The sequence below is a fragment of the Salvelinus fontinalis genome, chromosome 35 (genome assembly GCF_029448725.1).
Source record: "Salvelinus fontinalis isolate EN_2023a chromosome 35, ASM2944872v1, whole genome shotgun sequence".
NCBI classification, from domain to species: Eukaryota; Metazoa; Chordata; class Actinopteri; order Salmoniformes; family Salmonidae; genus Salvelinus; species Salvelinus fontinalis.
The window spans coordinates 37,123,410-37,142,555 of record NC_074699.1 but is presented as its reverse complement, the minus strand read 5'-3'; the positions used below and the strand labels follow the sequence as shown (position 1 = coordinate 37,142,555).

Genomic DNA, 19,146 nt, shown 5'->3' with positions numbered 1-19,146 from the left:
ATTGGCCACAGATAAAAGGACATCAAATCAGGTTATATTTACCGTAGCTTTGATTGGACTGATCATGTCAACATCATATTTTCTAAATCTTAGCTACCAAGCTAACAGTCATCATCATGAATCCAGTCAACAAGCTACTGGCAAATCCTTTCCAATCCTTGTCATACGAAGAGAAATTATGAAGAGAAATTATAGATAAAATGTATCGGTGCTCATCAACCATTGGGCATAAGCATTACACAATAAGTTGGAAATGGCAAATTCAATAATGAGTGGTTTGGAAGGAATCAGTGGCTAACTACAAGCTTAGCAAAGCAATCACTAGCCTGCTATTCAGCATGACTTCTGCCGCATTCAAAACAACTGGAAACTCAGAACTGGGAAATCTTAGACTTCAGTGAGTTCAAGACAACTGGGAACTCCGACTGGGAAAACAAGTTTTGAACGGTCATCCAACTCGGAATTCCAAGTTGGGAACTCGGGCATCTTTCTTGTTCTCTGACCTGAAGATCACTGACGTCATGATTCAACCTTGTTTTTTCAGAGTTCCCAGTTGTCTTGAAAGCAGCATAAACCTAGAGAATGCCAGACTTTGATGACAAATTGTGATGACAAACCGCCGCGCCACCTTCCTGTTCAAGAGAGCACAGCACAACAAGGTGAGTCCAAAAATGTATTGAATGCTGCTCTACAAATGATGTAATATGCCAGGGAGATGTGTATACTGTAGCTAAGAAAGTAATACTAAGTGTATGTTGTGTAGTAAGCTGTTAGGAGCCCATGTGTCTCACCCTAATAATTTTGTGCCTTTCCCCTCTCATAACTTAGCCTGCTGCTCTGACTTGGTGGTGCACATGTAGACTATATATATTGACTACGTCCATCCTAGCTCTCTCATTAATGTCTTAATCAAAATGACGGATTGCCTGTTATCCACTCGTTGTCCCCTCAAGTATCAGTAGAAACCACATTTGTTAAAGCAAGTCAGCCATATCAGCTATGTTTTTTAAAAAGGACTCACTCCATGGTGCTGAAAAGAAAGCTCTGCTGTTGGGACTGCTTTATGTCGACCCTAACAGTTTGTGGGCACCGTTTGTCAAAGTTATAGTGCTATTAATGTATTGTTTAGTGTTGTGTTGTGTTGTGTAGTGGTTTTGCTGGCATTCATCTAAAACATTTTGGGGGAGTTTTCCCCACCAAGATGTACATGCTGCAATCACCACTGGGTGAATTATAACACATCAACCCTGTTACCTATAGATAGACAGTCTAGACATGTTGAAACAATTTACATTTGTTTGGTAAGCTTGCATTCCATTCCCCCTGTCACATGGGGATCTATGGTTGATTCCAAATGAAATAGTCAACTCTGTTACAGTCAACCCTGTCACTTTATTTGGCACTTAATAGGCCCTTTGCTATAGTATGTATGTTTTACTTTTGAAATGGGAAAACATGTTTTTTATTAAGTTGAACATGTGCTCTTTATGACAGAATGTTAGAATTAGGTGGAATAAAAGTTACACTCCCCAAAAGGTCCTCAACTGGTGGAACGACCCAAGTACTGAACTGGAGGTGGGAGAGCTAACGATGCGTCTACTGTTGCTCTCTTATTTATTAGAATTGAAACATCCAGTAGTCACGGTAGATGTTAGACTTTCAATGAGACACCTAACATTCCATCAGTTTGCTACAATGTGTGACATGTTATATTAGAGAGGAGTCCTCTATACACATCTATTTTAGACCAGAGGAGAAATATCAGATTGAAATAGCTTCTCTAAGAATCTGAGGAGAAAACAATCCACACCGTAACAACAATATTGCTTTTTTAATAAATGCTTTTATTAAAACGTAAAACTTTAATAACAAAAATGACATCGTCAAATATCACTGGACTGACTTGAGTAGCTCTGCCCGGGGATGGAGCCAGCAACTTAGCTGCTACCGGTCCGGTCCAGGCTCCCTGCAGACCTCCTCCCAGACCTCCTTTTCAGCACCTCCCCTTAACAGGTGAGGTGGTGGAAATGATCAGAGTTGCGTTCAACTTGAATAAAGATGAGAAACTCTGGTTTGTGGAGCCACTGGTCTCAGGGGAGGACTTCTGTTTAAACCATGTCCATTTGGGGATATTTTCTAGGACTGTAGAGGTGGTGAGTAGAGATGAATTTAATTAGGATAAAGATGAGAACCTCTGCTCTGGGGAGGAGGGTCACTGACCTTCGATGGTTTGTTGCCTGATAAAGAGGATACTTGCTGGCTTGAGGAGACGATAACGTTTTGTGGAGGAAATGTGGCTTGATGACTTAAAGAGGAGGAGGAATTATTGGGCGACACTTTTAATGACCAACGTAACCTCAATGGAACTGTGGCTTCGTCGAGTTCCAGCTCTAGGCAGACAGCAGGTCAGGAATACTGTGAGACATCAGAGACAGGTAAGTATCTATATATTTACATGTTCCAGCTCTAGGCAGACAGCAGGTCAGGAATGCTGTAAGACATCAGAGACAGGTAAGTATCTATATATTTACATGTTCCAGCTCTAGGCAGACAGCAGGTCAGGAATACTGTGAGACATCAGAGACAGGTAAGTATCTATATATTTACATGTGTGTTGCATGTACACTAAACCCTCACATTTGGATAATAGAAGTGACAACATATATATTAACAGTGTAAAACATGAATACATGTGTTTAAACATTCTTTACCCCATCTTAATTCTCTTCCAGATGCCTGGCCTTTTCTTTTTCTTTGAGATTAGCTCTGATGTCTCAGCCTCTTCTGGAGCTTCTAGCTGCTGGCTGTCTGGCCCCCCCTGTTGGTTCTCTGGCCACTCCTGCTGGTTCTCTGAACTCCCCTCCTGGTTCTCTGCCCATGCCTGTGGCCTCGTTGGCCCCTCCTGCTGGCCATCTCCAGATCAAACAAAGCGTTTCTTAGGGCCCCAAAAGGCTATGATGCACTACTTTAGACCAGGACCATTGAGATCCAGTTGGGTTTTCCATTCTAAATTCCCTGGGTACATTCCATTTAAGTTGATAATAGATCAGCATTTTGGACAGTAGTTTTATATTGAAACAATGATGCAACATGATGACTGGTGTGGAACTTATTTGTGTATAGGAGACTAAAGAGGATGATGTTATAAGCAGAGGGAAAACAGGTCTTACCTATGTGGACGATCTTATAGCCCTCCTCAGCTTCTCTCTGATATGCTCTCTCTATCTTCTTGATGTTCCTCTTCTCCCACTTCTTATTCACCCAGCCCATTGCTCCCCTTCGGCTATTTTTATAGGGTGGGACAAGGTCCTCCTTGTCATCTTCCTTTTCCTCCTCCTCTTCCGCCATCTCCTCTCTTTTTTTTGCCTCTGTTATCTTCTCTCTCTCGCTGATTAAAGATAAATAGCCTTCAATGGCTCTCTTTCTCTGATCCTCTCTCTCTTCCTCTCTCTGCCTCTCCTCCTCTCTTAGTCTGAACATTTCTTTCTGTCTAGCAATTTCAATCTCTTGTTTTTTATCCTGCTCCTCTTGTCGTCTTGCCCTCTCCTGTTTTCTTTCCATCTCCAGCCGTCTTTCCTCCTTCTCCCTCCTGATTTGTTGTCCTCTTTCTATGTGTTCTCGTTCCCCCTTCAACACTTCTAACCTCCTCTCTTTACGTCTATTGAAGACCTCCCGTGCTTTTGCTTTAACATTAACTACTACATGTTTCTTCATGCTTCCTTCCTTTGCTCTCTCTTCTCTTTCCCTGTACTCTTTCTCTGCTTCCTTAATCACTTCATGCTTACTTCCTTTGCTCTCTCTTCTCTTTCCCTGTACTCTTCCTCTGCTTCCTTAATCACTTCATGCTTACTTCCTTTGCTCTCTCTTCTCTTTCCCTGTACTCTTCCTCTGCTTCCTTAATCACTTCATGCTTTTCTTCCATCTCTCTCTCCTGTTCTATCTCCAGTTCATTCTGTCCTTCAATTTCCCCAAAAATATTTTTCTGCCCCTCCTTTCTTCTTCCTGCTTCCTCCCTCTCTCTCATAATCATCTTTTCTTTCTCCATCTCTTTTTGTTGCTGATCTTTTAATTCCATCTCTCTCTGATTCTCATTGTCTTTCTCCCTTTCTTTCTCCATCTCCATTTGTTTCTGTCTCTCCTCTTGTTGTTGTCCCCTGTGTATCTCTTCTATCTCTCTCTGTCTCATGTTCTCCTTCTCTCTTCCCTCCTTCTCCATGTCAATTTGCTTCTGTTTCCATATATCTTCTTCTTCTTGATCTCTCTCAAACGTTCTCTTTCTCTCCTCTTGTTGTCGTCGTATCTCTTTCTCTCCCATCTCTCTCTGTGTCTCTTTCTCTTCGATCGCTCTCTGTCTCTCTTCTTCTTCTCTTTCTTCCTCTTCCATCTCTATTTGCATCTGTTTACATCTTTCTTCTTCATGCTCTCTTTCAATCTCTCGCTGTCTCTCCTTCTCTTTCAATGTTTTTCTGTCTCTTCTCCATTCTCTTCCTTTTGATCTGTCTCTGTCTCTCTTTCTCCCGCTCTCTTTCTTCCTCTTCCATCTCTATGTGCTTCTGTTTGCGTCTCTCCTCTTCTTCTTCTCTCTCCATCTCCTTCTTCTTCTCATCTTCTTGTTGTCTCTGTTTTGGTATTTTCTCCATTCTCTTTCTTTCTACCTCTTTCTGTTTGTTGTTCTCACCCTCCATCTTCTCCTCCATGTCCATTTGGTTCTGTTTCCATTTATATTTGTCTGTTTCCATATTTTCTAATTCTTTCAGCTGTTCCTTGATTTTCTTGAAGACTTCCTCCAATTCAGACTTCTTTTTGTCATTGATGAGGGCTGTCTCCATCTCCATCTCTCTCTCCACTCTATTTTTCATCTCCTCTTCAGTTCGTCTCCAATCCTTTTCTCTCTCTCTGTCTCTATCAAATGTTTTCTTTGGTTCAGTCTCGTCTTTCAATCTAATCTCTTCTTTCATTCTCGCAACCTCTCTGTCTAACACTAGTACATTTTGGTTAACCTGTTTCACTCTCTCATTCTGTCTTCTATACGCTTCTTTTGCTTTTTCAAATTTGATTTTGTATTGAATCTCTTTTGTTGTCATATCTTCTTTCAGTCTCTCAACCTCTCTCTCTAACTCTTTCACCTTTTCGTTAACCAGTTTGACTTTCTCATTCTCTGCAATACGCATGTCTCTTTCTCTTTCAAATATGATTTCCTTTTCAGTCTCTTTCAATCTCTCAATCTCTCCTTCTAACACTTTTATCGTTTCTTCTGCCTGTTTCACTTTCTTCTTCATTTCTTGTCTTTCCAATTCTGCTTTTCTCTCCCTTTCTTTCTCTCTTTCCCTCTCTCTTTCTGTCTCAATAGGTTTGTTGTTCCAGGCCAGTCTTGGTCGCTGATCCTCCATGACTTTCTGCCTGATCCTCAATCTCTCTATCTCTTGCTTAATTTGAAAAGGTTAAATTAGTGATAATCTTTGACCAAGACATACTTTCAAAGCATTTGCAGAAAATGATACATAGAAATACAACTTAGACCTAGCTAATTGAATCAAACACTGGACAACATCAATAGTAGAGTCATTTTGATCAATTCATCTGGACAATTCATTGTCAATTAATGTATTGACATGGTTTGAAAAAATGATGAGACATTTTATGGAATCAATTATGTCCAAAATGTGTACAAATACAAACACACAACTAGCTTACCCATTCAGTTAGGGGTTTGAGAAATTCCCATTGCAATTTGTGTGATGTTACAACAACGTTGCCTCTGATGTTTCTGCTTGTAGAAATGACTCCTACAAATGATGTTTCACTAATGCAATTATTTACAACCTGCACAGATACAGTTGTCAACAACAACAACAGTAATGACGTTAATAAGGAAGTGGATATTCAACCGGCAGAAGAAAGGCGTAGGGGTTGAGATAAATGAAGGTTAGGTTTTGGACCTAGGGTTGGGTTATGGTAAAGGTTAGGTATTGTTTCAGTGAGGTTAAGGTAAGGGTTAACGTTTAGGAAAGGCATAAAAGTTAACATTGGGTTAGCATACTGCCGCCATTCATTTTCAGCCGGGTGAATATACACTGCCTTTTAATAATAACAATGACATGTCTTACGTGGGCCAGTTGAAGGTCCACCATCAGCAGCTCCAGAAGTTGTTTTAGTCTGTTGATCTCCTGCATGTTTCCCTGGTTCTCCTCCCATTCTGTGGCTCTCTCTGCCTCCCTCTTTCTCTCTGCTTTCCTCTGTCTCTCTGCCTCCCTCTGGCTCTCTGCCTCCCTCTGGCTCTCTGCCTCCCTCAGTCTCAGGATCTCAGCCTTCCAATCTTTCATTATACCCCTTTCTACTCTTCTTCTCCTCCTTTCATCTTTCAAAAGGGCTCTGAGATGGTCTGTCTCAGACTGTAGTTGTTCAATCATCTCGTCCTTCTCCGTTCCACCATTCCTCTTCTTCTTTGCCTCCTCCCAGAGGCACACTTGAAGTCTGTCCATCTCCTTCTTCTGATTTTGGATCGTTCGATCCTTCCCCCTCAACTCAAGCATGTGGGCTTCCTTCTCTGTACAGGTCTTCTTCTCTTCCCTCAGGAACTGAATCTCCATCTCTGCCTGCTTGTAGCTGGGAGCGAAGGAATGTCAACACATTATTTAGGAAGTGAACTCAGACAATTTACTACAATATTACAATAATAATTAAACTTCTGCTCAATTAAACTGCCTTTAATCACACAACTCACACAACTGAGACTTACAGTACGTGAATGTGATGAGTTGACTGTCCATGATGGCCAGAGGTGGGTAATGTGTAGCTCTGGTCCAGGGCGTTACGTACAGCTTGCAGACACTGAGCCTTCCTTCAGCAAGCCGCACATAATGCCCTGGACCAGAGCTAGGTTATGTGATGAATGACTTACAGACTGTTCCACATGATAGGAGGGGGTAAGAAGACAGTCCCAGTAGGAGACGGAGATCGTCCAGAAGAAGAAGAGGTGTCCATCTCCTCAGAGACTGCAGGAAAGGTCTACAAGTTTGATTTCTGGAAAATATAAGAGATGCCTTCGTTCAGCAACAATGTGTGTTTCTATGTTTTTGTCACTAGATGGTGGCATTGTACACAACATTTACTCACCAGGTCAGTGAATTCAGAAACAGCCTTCAGACTACAGTACTCAAGCTCTAGCCTACATCACGGGACTAATATAATAATAGCTCATCACAACTTCATAATCACACCTGGATTGTGTTCACAAAGTGTTTCAGGGTAGGAGTGCTGATCTAGGATCAGGTCCCCTCCTGTCCATCAAAACGGATTCAGTTTGATTTAAAAGACAAAACGGATTATTGATCAGCTCTCCTTCTATGAGACTTTGTGAATATGAGCCTATGTGAAAGAACCTTTCTGGCATATGCTGGCTAGACAGTACACAGACAGACAGACAGTCTGACAGACAGACAGATAGGTCAGCAAGACAAACAGACTGAAGAGTAAATACAGATGGATGGATTGATTGATAGCAACAGAAAAAAACGAATCCATAATTAATAATTGTGTTTTAAGGCTAGCTAGATAATGTCAGAAATACAAAATATTCCAAATACATTAACGTTCACCTTCACATGTGTTATCTTACCATGACTGAATTATAGGTTAAGTAGGCTAGCGGATGGTTAATGTATTGTAAAGGTTTGTAAATATTTGACTCACCTGAAATCCCACTTGTCAAAGCGCAGTTTTAATGTGGAACCGAATAACATCTTCGGAACTTTCTCTGTTCTGGAACTGTATTGTTGCGTCATTTGGAACGCTGAACGTCATAATCCGTTCACCGCGCCGGTTTGATTGACAGCTTGGGGTTCTCCTTCGCATCACCGTCCAAAAGTCGATATGGTTTAGCTACTCATTATTGATCAAGACATTTATAACTATTTTCACTTGACTTTTATTTCGTGTATTTTTGCCTAATGTTATTTGGTAGTCTATGTTTGTGTGATTTGTCTTTGTATGGGCCTAAAGTTCAATGAAATACAAACAGCAACCATAGCCTACAAAACATTTCCCACACAAATACAAATGTGGGTGTTTAGTGAGTACACAAAATAATACCAGGACAGCCATAACTGTACAAACAAACATACAATCAATCACAACTGTGGTGCACCTGTCCAGGTCGAACTGTTCAGTATGTCACCATCACCATCTGCTGGACTACCCCTGTTCCCCGGGGTACAAGAATCCAGTTGGTCCGTTTTCAATTGACCACCGTTACCTCAAGAACCGCCTATTCCAATGAATTATAACCTCTTATTAGTTTGTCCGGCTGCAACAAAGTCTCACAATCAATTCGTGCATATATGTACATAATGCATTTCAACACATTTCCTGCGTGCGTTTTTGTCTGGCTTAATTCGTGCGGAAAGACACACATTTAAGCAGTAGGTGTTATGGGTTTAAGATGGCACAGTGATGCCATCTCTTGGTAAATGTTTATTACTGCAACTCATGTATTTATACCGGGGTGCTTGAGATACCCGGAAGTGTCATGGTGTACAGAACAAGGCTGGTTACTCGCATGAATGTCTCTGTCTCGTCATTTACCTTTGGAACAAGCAGTAGGCTACACACAAGCCTTTGCAACAACCATATAGACGCGATAGTTTATATTTCATAATTTTTTGTTCTTCTTAATGGCTAATTCAACGTTATGAATATACAGAAATGTTGTCTTTGTTTAAGCATGTTTTAAAATGTGTCGTTGTATGCCTATATGTACTGTTTTAGACTTGCTGAACAGAATTTTTGAGAAAAGACGCACATTTACGTGCGACTTAATTCGTGGGAAATACTGTTTTATTAATGCCAATGCTGTTTTCTGTGCTTGATTTCGCTTAATACTTTGGATACTGGTGCACTTGTAATCCAAACGCCTTTTTGTCATGTAGGCAACAGTACACGATTTTATTCATAACCCATTTCATATTTCGTGGAGCCTAAATTACGCAATTTTCTTTATATTGCATGTATTACATGTTAAACAGGTTCATGTAAAAATAATGAATTATGTTGGTTTACACTTATGGCCTTTCCATTATGATTATTACGGTCATGCCACTCATGTTATATACTTAGGCTACTGTAACGCGTTCAACCAGTTAGCAAGTCAGAAATGTCAGTTTCCTAGTACCGACTAGCACTTGAATGCAGTATTATGCTGGCTTCACATTCTCGTGGGAAATGGGAAAATGGGAAGTTGTAACTCCGACATGATTGCCTTCAAGTGCTTTTGAAGTCTGAACAATTCTTAAACCAATAAGATTGGCCACATAATTTACTAATTTCCCACTTGTAATTCCTATTTGGAGGGTCATTCAAGTGAAACTTCCCAGTCGGAACTAGGAATTCCCAAGAACTCCGATAGTACCTGAACGAAGCATTAGTATGTGTAATAGCAGCCTACATACATAGCCTACATCTGTCTTCAGATTTATTTTATGGGTGATTTTTCCATTGAAAGAAATGTATTTAATCTTCCACTCCACTCTTCCGATGCATGTATTTGCTGCAGACAAGATGCTATTCAACAGGTAGGCATTTTGAAACCGTTCAGAGATTACTCCAAGTAATGGCACTCTTTGGGATCTTTGCCAGGGAACATTTAAATACATTATCAATGGCAAATACTGTTTCCTATGCTTGATTTCACTTAATATTTTTGGGTGTTGCGCTCATTGCAGTCAGAAAACATATGTTGGCCGATCAAAACCCTTGCGGGTGATGTTGCTTTCTCTCCCCAAGTCGTACGAGAATATAACGGAAAACTGACCCAGGATCAGTACTGTACATATGCAACTTCAACCCAACATAATGCGGAGCGCGTTCCAGCTCTCAAACAATCGGCTGCAGGGGAGGTTACTTTCTGTGTTGTTCAATTTATATAAGAATATCAAATTAAATTAATCTAAGAAACGCTTTTCAAGGCAGTTTGAATGTATATTCTTATTCTGTGCAGAATCTGTGTAATTTCACCTACAACACAAATGCGCATCATGACTTCAACAAAGAAGGAAACTTGGAACGTACCCGATCCTCCCATGCCATCATTCTCTTTCCCGATAAGTGAAGTATGCACATAAACCATGTGGTTGTAATCGCTAGTATGTCATGTTATGGAGATTGATTTATTGCTTTTTACGACATTTCTCAAACCACTATGCATTTTCACTGATCTGTCAAGGTTTTCAATCAAAATCTATAGGCCTGCTCAACAGTTTCAGCTAGCTAGCTTTAGCTTTCTTCCCGTTTCTTGTGTTTTAACAAACAAACCAAGTTGTAGTTTTAAAATGCAAACCAACTGGAAGAGATTATTCAAACATTGTATCTTAAAATAAGTAACCAAATCCCACTATCCCAGGTATTGTTCCATCTGTCAACTAGCGGCACTCATTGCACTGTGCACCTGAGGCTTTGGCAGGTAGCCTACATCTAGGTTACAATAGTATTCAACAGTTAGTATGACACATTACGTTACAGTGTGGCATGTTAAAGCCTCAGGCTTAGTTTTATTACTAGGCGAGGTCCATTATCAGATCTGACCCATATGATTGAGTCATTGAAACCCATGTCACCTTCAAACACACACACAGCACTTCTTTAGTGGGTTTGAGAAGGGTCAGGGCTTGATGTTTAATGCGAACTCAACGTCAGCTCCTTAGTTGGCCAAACTCTCTTTATTAATTGCTATTGTTAGTATAGTTTTTATCTCACAATCTCTAGTTCTCCTTGTTAATTCAAGCCCATTGCCAGAGTGGACCTCCCTGGTGCATTCCATCAGCCAAAGTGATGTGTATGGGGCTATTCTTTCTGACACTTTCATATCCACCTTTCATGCAGAATGGCTCCTGGCTCCAGCCGTAAGCGGTGTCCTAGTTGTAACACATCAATAGGAGGAGCATCAAAGAAGTGCAAGTTCTGTGGTGCAACAATACAGCTACGGGTGAAGTTAGAGGCCCAAAAAATGAAGGCTACAGATGAATGGGCAAATAAGACAATGAAACATGGAAGATATGCAACCTTGGTTAATGCAGCGAACAAGCTGGTAAGCTTTATAAATGTTTTCCTCTAAAAATATTGATGCATTTCTTGCTTAGGGATATGATAGGCCCTATGCAATTATTTGTTGTTGTCTCATTGTGTCATTTAAGACTGAAAATCAAAATTTCATTATTTGACTGATATTTGTTGTGTTTCTGGAAGTTATTTAGTCATTAATGATTCCAGGTACATATGTTCCACAAGGTAGGAGTGTACCCCCTGCGTACATAGGTTCCACAAGGTAGGAGTGTACCCCCTGCGTACATAGGTTCCACAAGGTAGGAGGGTACCCCCTGCGTACATAGGTACCACAAGGTAGGAGTGTACCCCCTGCGTACATAGGTTCCACAAGGTAGGAGGGTACCCCCTGCGTACATAGGTACCACAAGGTAGGAGTGTACCCCCTGCGTACATAGGTTCCACAAGGTAGGAGTGTACCCCCTGCGTACATAGGTTCCACAAGGTAGGAGGGTACCCCCTGCGTACATAGGTTCCACAAGGTAGGAGTGTACCCCCTGCGTACATATGTTCCACAAGGTAGGAGTGTACCCCCTGCGTACATATGTTCCACAAGGTAGGAGTGTACCCCCTGCGTACATAGGTTCCACAAGGTAGGAGGGTACCCCCTGCGTACATAGGTTCCACAAGGTAGGAGTGTACCCCCTGCGTACATATGTTCCACAAGGTAGGAGTGTACCCCCTGCGTACATAGGTTCCACAAGGTAGGAGTGTACCCCCTGCGTACATAGGTTCCACACGGTAGGAGTGTACCCCCTGCTACATAGGTTCCACAAGGTAGGAGTGTACCCCCTGCGTACATAAGTTCCACACGGTAGGAGTGTACCCCCTGCGTACATAGGTTCCACAAGGTAGGAGTGTACCCCCTGCGTACATAGGTTCCACAAGGTAGGAGTGTACCCCCTGCGTACATAGGTTCCACAAAGTAGGAGTGTACCCCCTGCTACATAGGTTCCACGCGGTAGGAGTGTACCCCCTGCGTACATAGGTTCCACACGGTAGGAATGTACCCCCTGCGTACATAGGTTCCACAAGGTAGGAGTGTACCCCCTGCGTACATAGGTTCCACAAGGTAGGAGTGTACCCCCTGCGTACATAGGTTCCACAAGGTAGGAGTGTACCCCCTGCGTACATAGGTTCCACAAGGTAGGAGTGTACCCCCTGCGTACATAGGTTCCACAAGGTAGGAGTGTACCCCCTGCGTACATAGGTTCCACAAGGTAGGAATGTACCCCCTGCGTACATAGGTTCCACACGGTAGGAATGTACCCCCTGCGTACATAGGTTCCACAAGGTAGGAGTGTACCCCCTGCGTACATAGGTTCCACAAGGTAGGAATGTACCCCCTGCGTACATAGGTTCCACAAGGTAGGAGTGTACCCCCTGCGTACATAGGTTCCACACGGTAGGAATGTACCCCCTGCGTACATAGGTTCCACAAGGTAGGAGTGTACCCCCTGCGTACATAGGTTCCACAAGGTAGGAGTGTACCCCCTGCTACATAGGTTCCACACGGTAGGAGGGTACCCCCTGCGTACCACAAGGTAGGAGTGTACCCCCTGCGTACATAGGTTCCACAAGGTAGGAGTGTACCCCCTGCGTACATAGGTTCCACACGGTAGGAGTGTACCCCCTGCGTACATAGGTTCCACACGGTAGGAGTGTACCCCCTGCGTACATAGGTTCCACACGGTAGGAGTGTACCCCCTGCGTACATAGGTTCCACACGGTAGGAGTGTACCCCCTGCGTACATAGGTTCCACACGGTAGGAGTGTACCCCCTGCGTACATATGTCCCACAAGGTAGGAGTGTACCCCCTGCGTACATAGGTTCAACAAGGTAGGAGTGTACCCCCTGCTACATAGGTTCCACAAGGTAGGAGTGTACCCCCTGCGTACCACAAGGTAGGAGTGTACCCCCTGCGTACATATGTTCCACAAGGTAGGAGTGTACCCCCGTGGGTACATAGGTTCCACAAGGTAGGAGTGTACCCCCTGCGTACATATGTTCCACACGGTAGGAGTGTACCCCCGTGCGTACATAGGTTCCACAAGGTAGGAGTGTACCCCCTGCGTACATAGGTTCCACAAGGTAGGAGTGTACCCCCTGCTACTCCTCAGCAAGAGGATGAAGGATAACATTTTGTTGTCAACTGCACTGTGTCCTCACAGTGGTATGATGAATCAGACCTCAATGGCAGCAATCCAAAGGTTGTATGTGGCAATTATGAAAGGTATTTGGACAGAAATATGTATGTTTGTCTACCTTAAGACCCTATCCCTCAACCACCACGTCCGTCAGACTGTAAAAAATGAATTATTCCACTTTGGCAAATTTGCCTAAGTCAGCCCCTCCCTCTCCTGTCCCTCATCCATGCTTTCTTCTTCTCCTCAATAGACAACTATACTCCCCGGCACGAACACAGACTCCCTCCATAAGCTCCAAATGGTTCAAAACTCAGCAGCCCATCTTCTAACCCACTAAATCATCCTGGCAGCCCATCTTCTTACCCACTAAATCTACGTGACAGGCTTAGATACCACGTGACAGGCTTAGATACCACGTGACAGGCTTAGATACCACGTGACAGGCTTAGATACCACGTGACAGGCTTAGATACCACGTGACAGGCTTAGATACCACGTGACAGGCTTGGATACCACGTGACAGGCTTGGATACCACGTGACAGGCTTGGATACCACGTGACAGGCTTGGATAATACGTGACAGGTTTGGATAATACGTGACAGGTTTAGATGCCACGTGACAGGTTTAGATGCCACGTGACAGGTTTAGATGCCACGTGACAGGTTTAGATGCCACGTGACAGGTTTAGATGCCACGTGACAGGTTTAGATGCCACGTGACAGGTTTAGATGCCACGTGACAGGTTTAGATGCCACGTGACAGGTTTAGATGCCACGTGACAGGTTTAGATGCCACGTGACAGGTTTAGATGCCACGTGACAGGTTTAGATGCCACGTGACAGGTTTAGATGCCACGTGACAGGTTTAGATGCCACGTGACAGGTTTAGATGCCACGTGACAGGTTTAGATGCCACGTGACAGGTTTAGATGCCACGTGACAGGTTTAGATGCCACGTGACAGGTTTAGATGCCACGTGACAGGTTTAGATGCCACGTGACAGGTTTAGATGCCACGTGACAGGTTTAGATGCCACGTGACAGGTTTAGATGCCACGTGACAGGTTTAGATGCCACGTGACAGGTTTAGATGCCACGTGACAGGTTTAGATGCCACGTGACAGGTTTAGATGCCACGTGACAGGTTTAGATGCCACGTGACAGGTTTAGATGCCACGTGACAGGTTTAGATGCCACGTGACTGGTTTAGATGCCACGTGACAGGTTTAGATGCCACGTGACTGGTTTAGATGCCACGTGACTGGTTTAGATGCCACGTGACTGGTTTAGATGCCACGTGACTGGTTTAGATGCCACGTGACTGGTTTAGATGCCACGTGACTGGTTTAGATGCCACGTGACTGGTTTAGATGCCACGTGACTGGTTTAGATGCCACGTGACTGGTTTAGATACCACGTGACTGGTTTAGATACCACGTGACTGGTTTAGATACCACGTGATTGGTTTAGATACCACGTGATTGGTTTAGATACCACGTGATTGGTTTAGATACCACGTGATTGGTTTAGATACCACGTGATTGGTTTAGATACCACGTGATTGGTTTAGATACCGCGTGACTGGTTTAGATACCGCGTGACGGGTTTAGATACCGCGTGACGGGTTTAGATACCGCGTGACTGGTTTAGATACCGCGTGACGGGTTTAGATACCGCGTGACGGGTTTAGATACCGCGTGACGGGTTTAGATACCGCGTGACGGGTTTAGATACCGCGTGACGGGTTTAGATACCGCGTGACGGGTTTAGATACCGCGTGACGGGTTTAGATACCGCGTGACGGGTTTAGATACCGCGTGACGGGTTTAGATACCGCGTGACGGGTTTAGATACCGCGTGACGGGTTTAGATACCGCGTGACGGGTTTAGATACCGCGTGACGGGTTTAGATACCGCGTGACGGGTTTAGATACCGCATGACGGGTTTAGATACCGCATGACGGGTTTAGATACCGCATGACGGGTTTAGATACTGCATGACGGGTTTAGATACTACATGACGGGTTTAAGTCATGTAGTATCTAAACCTTGTGTTGTTATTGAGGTTCGCTAGCCAGCTATTTTCGTCCTAACGTAACGCAACGTAGCCAACATTGCTAGCTAGCCAGCTAGCCACCGAATAGCAGCATTGTAGAAACGAGTGCATTACAACGGAACGACTTGATTAGTGTAGTGTTGGCTGGCTACACAGTTGTCTTTGCTATCTTTGCTATCTTTGATTGTTTGATCTTAGCTAGCTACTTAGCTGGCTACATAGCCGTCTTTGTATCAAAGATAATTGTGTAGTTAATGAGGTTCGCTGAGGTTCGCTAGCCAGGTATTCTCGTCCTAACGTAATGTAACGTAACGTAACGTAGTCAACCCTGCTAGCTAGCCAACTAGCCACCGATTAGCAGCACTGTAGAAACGATTACATTACAACGGAACGACTTGATTAGTGTAGTGTTAGCTAGCTACATAGTTGTCTTTGCTATCTTTGTATCTAAGATAATTGTGTAGCTTTGAGTAATTATCGGTTAGCTAGCCAGCTATTTTCGCCTGCTGCGCTGCCGTCCTCCTACCTAGCCAACACTGCTAGCTAACACTGCTGGCTAGCCAACTTCTACCGAATAGCAGCACTGTAGAAACTTACATTACAACGGAACGACTTGATTAGCGTAGTGTTAGCTAGTTGTCTTTGCTGTCCTTGTATCCAAGATAATTGTGTAGTTTAGAGAAATTGAGAAATTGTCGAGGTTAACTAGCCAGCTTCACTTTCAACAACACAGCCACTGCTAGCCAGCCTACTTCACCAGCCAGCAGTACTATATCATTTTTAGTCAATAAGATCTTTTATTTTATTTTTTTGCAACGTAAGCTTAACTTTCTGAACATTCGAGACGTGTAGTCCACTTGTCATTCTAATCTCCTTTGCATTAGCGTAGCCTCTTCTGTAGCCTGTCAACTATGTGTCTGTCTATCCCTGTTCTCTCCTCTCTCCACAGACCATACAAACGCTTCACACCGCGTGGCCGCGGCCACCCTAACCTGGTGGTCCCAGCCCGCACGACCCACGTGGAGTTCCAGGTCTCCGGTAGCCTCTGGAACTGCCGATCTGCGGCCAACAAGGCAGAGCTCATCTCAGCCTATGCGTCCCTCCAGTCCCTCGACTTCTTGGCACTGACGGAAACATGGCTCACCACAGATAACACTGCTACTCCTACTGCTCTCTCTTCGTCTGCCCACGTGTTCTCGCACACCCCGAGAGCTTCTGGTCAGCGCGGTGGTGGCACCGGGATCCTCATCTCTCCCAAGTGGTCATTCTCTCTTTCTCCCCTTACCCATCTGTCTATCGCCTCCTTTGAATTCCATGCTGTCACAGTTACCAGCCCTTTCAAGCTTAACATCCTTATCATTTATCGCCCTCCAGGTTCCCTCGGAGAGTTCATCAATGAGCTTGATGCCTTGATAAGCTCCTTTCCTGAGGACAGCTCACCTCTCACAGTTCTGGGTGACTTTAACCTCCCCACGTCTACCTTTGACTCATTCCTCTCTGCCTTCTTCTTTCCACTCCTCTCCTCTTTTGACCTCACCCTCTCACCTTCCCCCCCTACTCACAAGGCAGGCAATACGCTTGACCTCATCTTTACTAGATGCTGTTCTTCCACTAACCTCATTGCAACTCCCCTCCAAGTCTCCGACCACTACCTTGTATCCTTTTCCCTCTTGCTCTCATCCAACACTTCCCACACTGCCCCTACTCGGATGGTATCGCGCCGTCCCAACCTTCGCTCTCTCTCCCCCGCTACTCTCTCCTCTTCCATCCTATCATCTCTTCCCTCTGCCCAAACCTTCTCCAACCTATCTCCTGATTCTGCCTCCTCAACCCTCCTCTCCTCCCTTTCTGCATCCTTTGACTCTCTATGTCCCCTATCCTCCAGGCCGGCTCGGTCCTCCCCTCCCGCTCCGTGGCTCGACGACTCATTGCGAGCTCACAGAACAGGGCTCCGGGCAGCCGAGCGGAAATGGAGGAAAACTCGCCTCCCTGCGGACCTGGCATCCTTTCACTCCCTCCTCTCTACATTTTCCTCTTCTGTCTCTGCTGCTAAAGCCACTTTCTACCACTCTAAATTCCAAGCATCTGCCTCAAACCCTAGGAAGCTCTTTGCCACCTTCTCCTCCCTCCTGAATCCTCCTCCCCCTCCCTCCTCCCTCTCTGCAGACGACTTCGTCAACCATTTCGAAAAGAAGGTCGACGACATCCGATCCTCGTTTGCTAAGTCAAACGCCACCGCTGGTTCTGCTCACACTGCCCTACCCTGTGCTCTGACCTCTTTCTCCCCTCTCTCTCCAGATGAAATCTCGCGTCTTGTGACGGCCGGCCGCCCAACAACCTGCCCGCTTGACCCTATCCCCTCCTCTCTTCTCCAGACCATTTCCGGAGACCTTCTCCCTTACCTCACCTCGCTCATCAACTCATCCTTGACCGCTGGCTACGTCCCTTCCGTCTTCAAGAGAGCGAGAGTTGCACCCCTTCTGAAAAAACCTACACTCGATCCTTCCGATGTCAACAACTACAGACCAGTATCCCTTCTTTCTTTTCTCTCCAAAACTCTTGAACGTGCCGTCCTTGGCCAGCTCTCCTGCTATCTCTCTCAGAATGACCTTCTTGATCCAAATCAGTCAGGTTTCAAGACTAGTCACTCAACTGAGACTGCTCTTCTCTGTATCACGGAGGCGCTCCGCACTGCTAAAGCTAACTCTCTCTCCTCTGCTCTCATCCTTCTAGACCTATAGGCTGCCTTCGATACTGTGAACCATCAGATCCTCCTCTCCACCCTCTCCGAGTTGGGCATCTCCGGCGCGGCCCACGCTTGGATTGCGTCCTACCTGACAGGTCGCTCCTACCAGGTGGCGTGGCGAGAATCTGTCTCCTCACCACGCGCTCTCACCACTGGTGTCCCCCAGGGCTCTGTTCTAGGCCCTCTCCTATTCTCGCTATACACCAAGTCACTTGGCTCTGTCATAACCTCACATGGTCTCTCCTATCATTGCTATGCAGACGACACACAATTAATCTTCTCCTTTCCCCCTTCTGATGACCAGGTGGCGAATCGCATCTCTGCATGTCTGGCAGACATATCAGTGTGGATGACGGATCACCACCTCAAGCTGAACCTCGGCAAGACGGAGCTGCTCTTCCTCCCGGGGAAGGACTGTCCGTTCCATGATCTCGCCATCACGGTTGACAACTCCATTGTGTCCTCCTCCCAGAGCGCTAAGAACCTTGGCGTGATCCTGGACAACACCCTGTCGTTCTCCACCAACATCAAGGCGGTGGCCCGTTCCTGTAGGTTCATGCTCTACAACATCCGCAGAGTACGACCCTGCCTCACACAGGAAGCGGCGCAGGTCCTAATCCAGGCACTTGTCATCTCCCGTCTGGATTACTGCAACTCGCTGTTGGCTGGGCTCCCTGCCTGTGCCATTAAACCCCTACAACTTATCCAGAACGCCGCAGCCCGTCTGGTGTTCAACCTTCCCAAGTTCTCTCACGCCACCCCGCTCCTCCACTGGCTTCCAGTTGAAGCTCGCATCCGCTACAAGACCATGGTGCTTGCCTACGGAGCTGTGAGGGGAACGGCACCTCAGTACCTTCAGGCTCTGATCAGGCCCTACACCCAAACAAGGGCACTGCGTTCATCCACCTCTGGCCTGCTCGCCTCCCTACCACTGAGGAAGTACAGTTCCCGCTCAGCCCAGTCAAAACTGTTCGCTGCTCTGGCACCCCAATGGTGGAACAAACTCCCTCACGACGCCAGGACAGCGGAGTCAATCACCACCTTCCGGAGACACCTGAAACCCCACCTCTTCAAGGAATACCTAGGATAGGATAAAGCAATCC

General features: G+C 45.1%; 1 protein-coding gene across 1 annotated transcript; it reads right to left on the bottom strand.

Moving 5' to 3' along the window:
- Nucleotides 1–2,542: 2,542 nt before the first annotated feature.
- LOC129834817 (cilia- and flagella-associated protein 251-like) lies at nt 2,543–4,266 on the bottom strand. The gene is made up of 2 exons (XM_055900122.1): nt 3,171–4,266; nt 2,543–2,913 (listed from the first exon to the last, which is right to left on the bottom strand). Exons 1-2 carry the CDS (start codon nt 3,712–3,714, stop codon nt 2,708–2,710), a joined length of 750 nt encoding a protein of 249 aa, XP_055756097.1. The 5' UTR covers nt 3,715–4,266; the 3' UTR covers nt 2,543–2,707.
- Between the last annotated feature and the right edge of the window lie 14,880 nt (nt 4,267–19,146).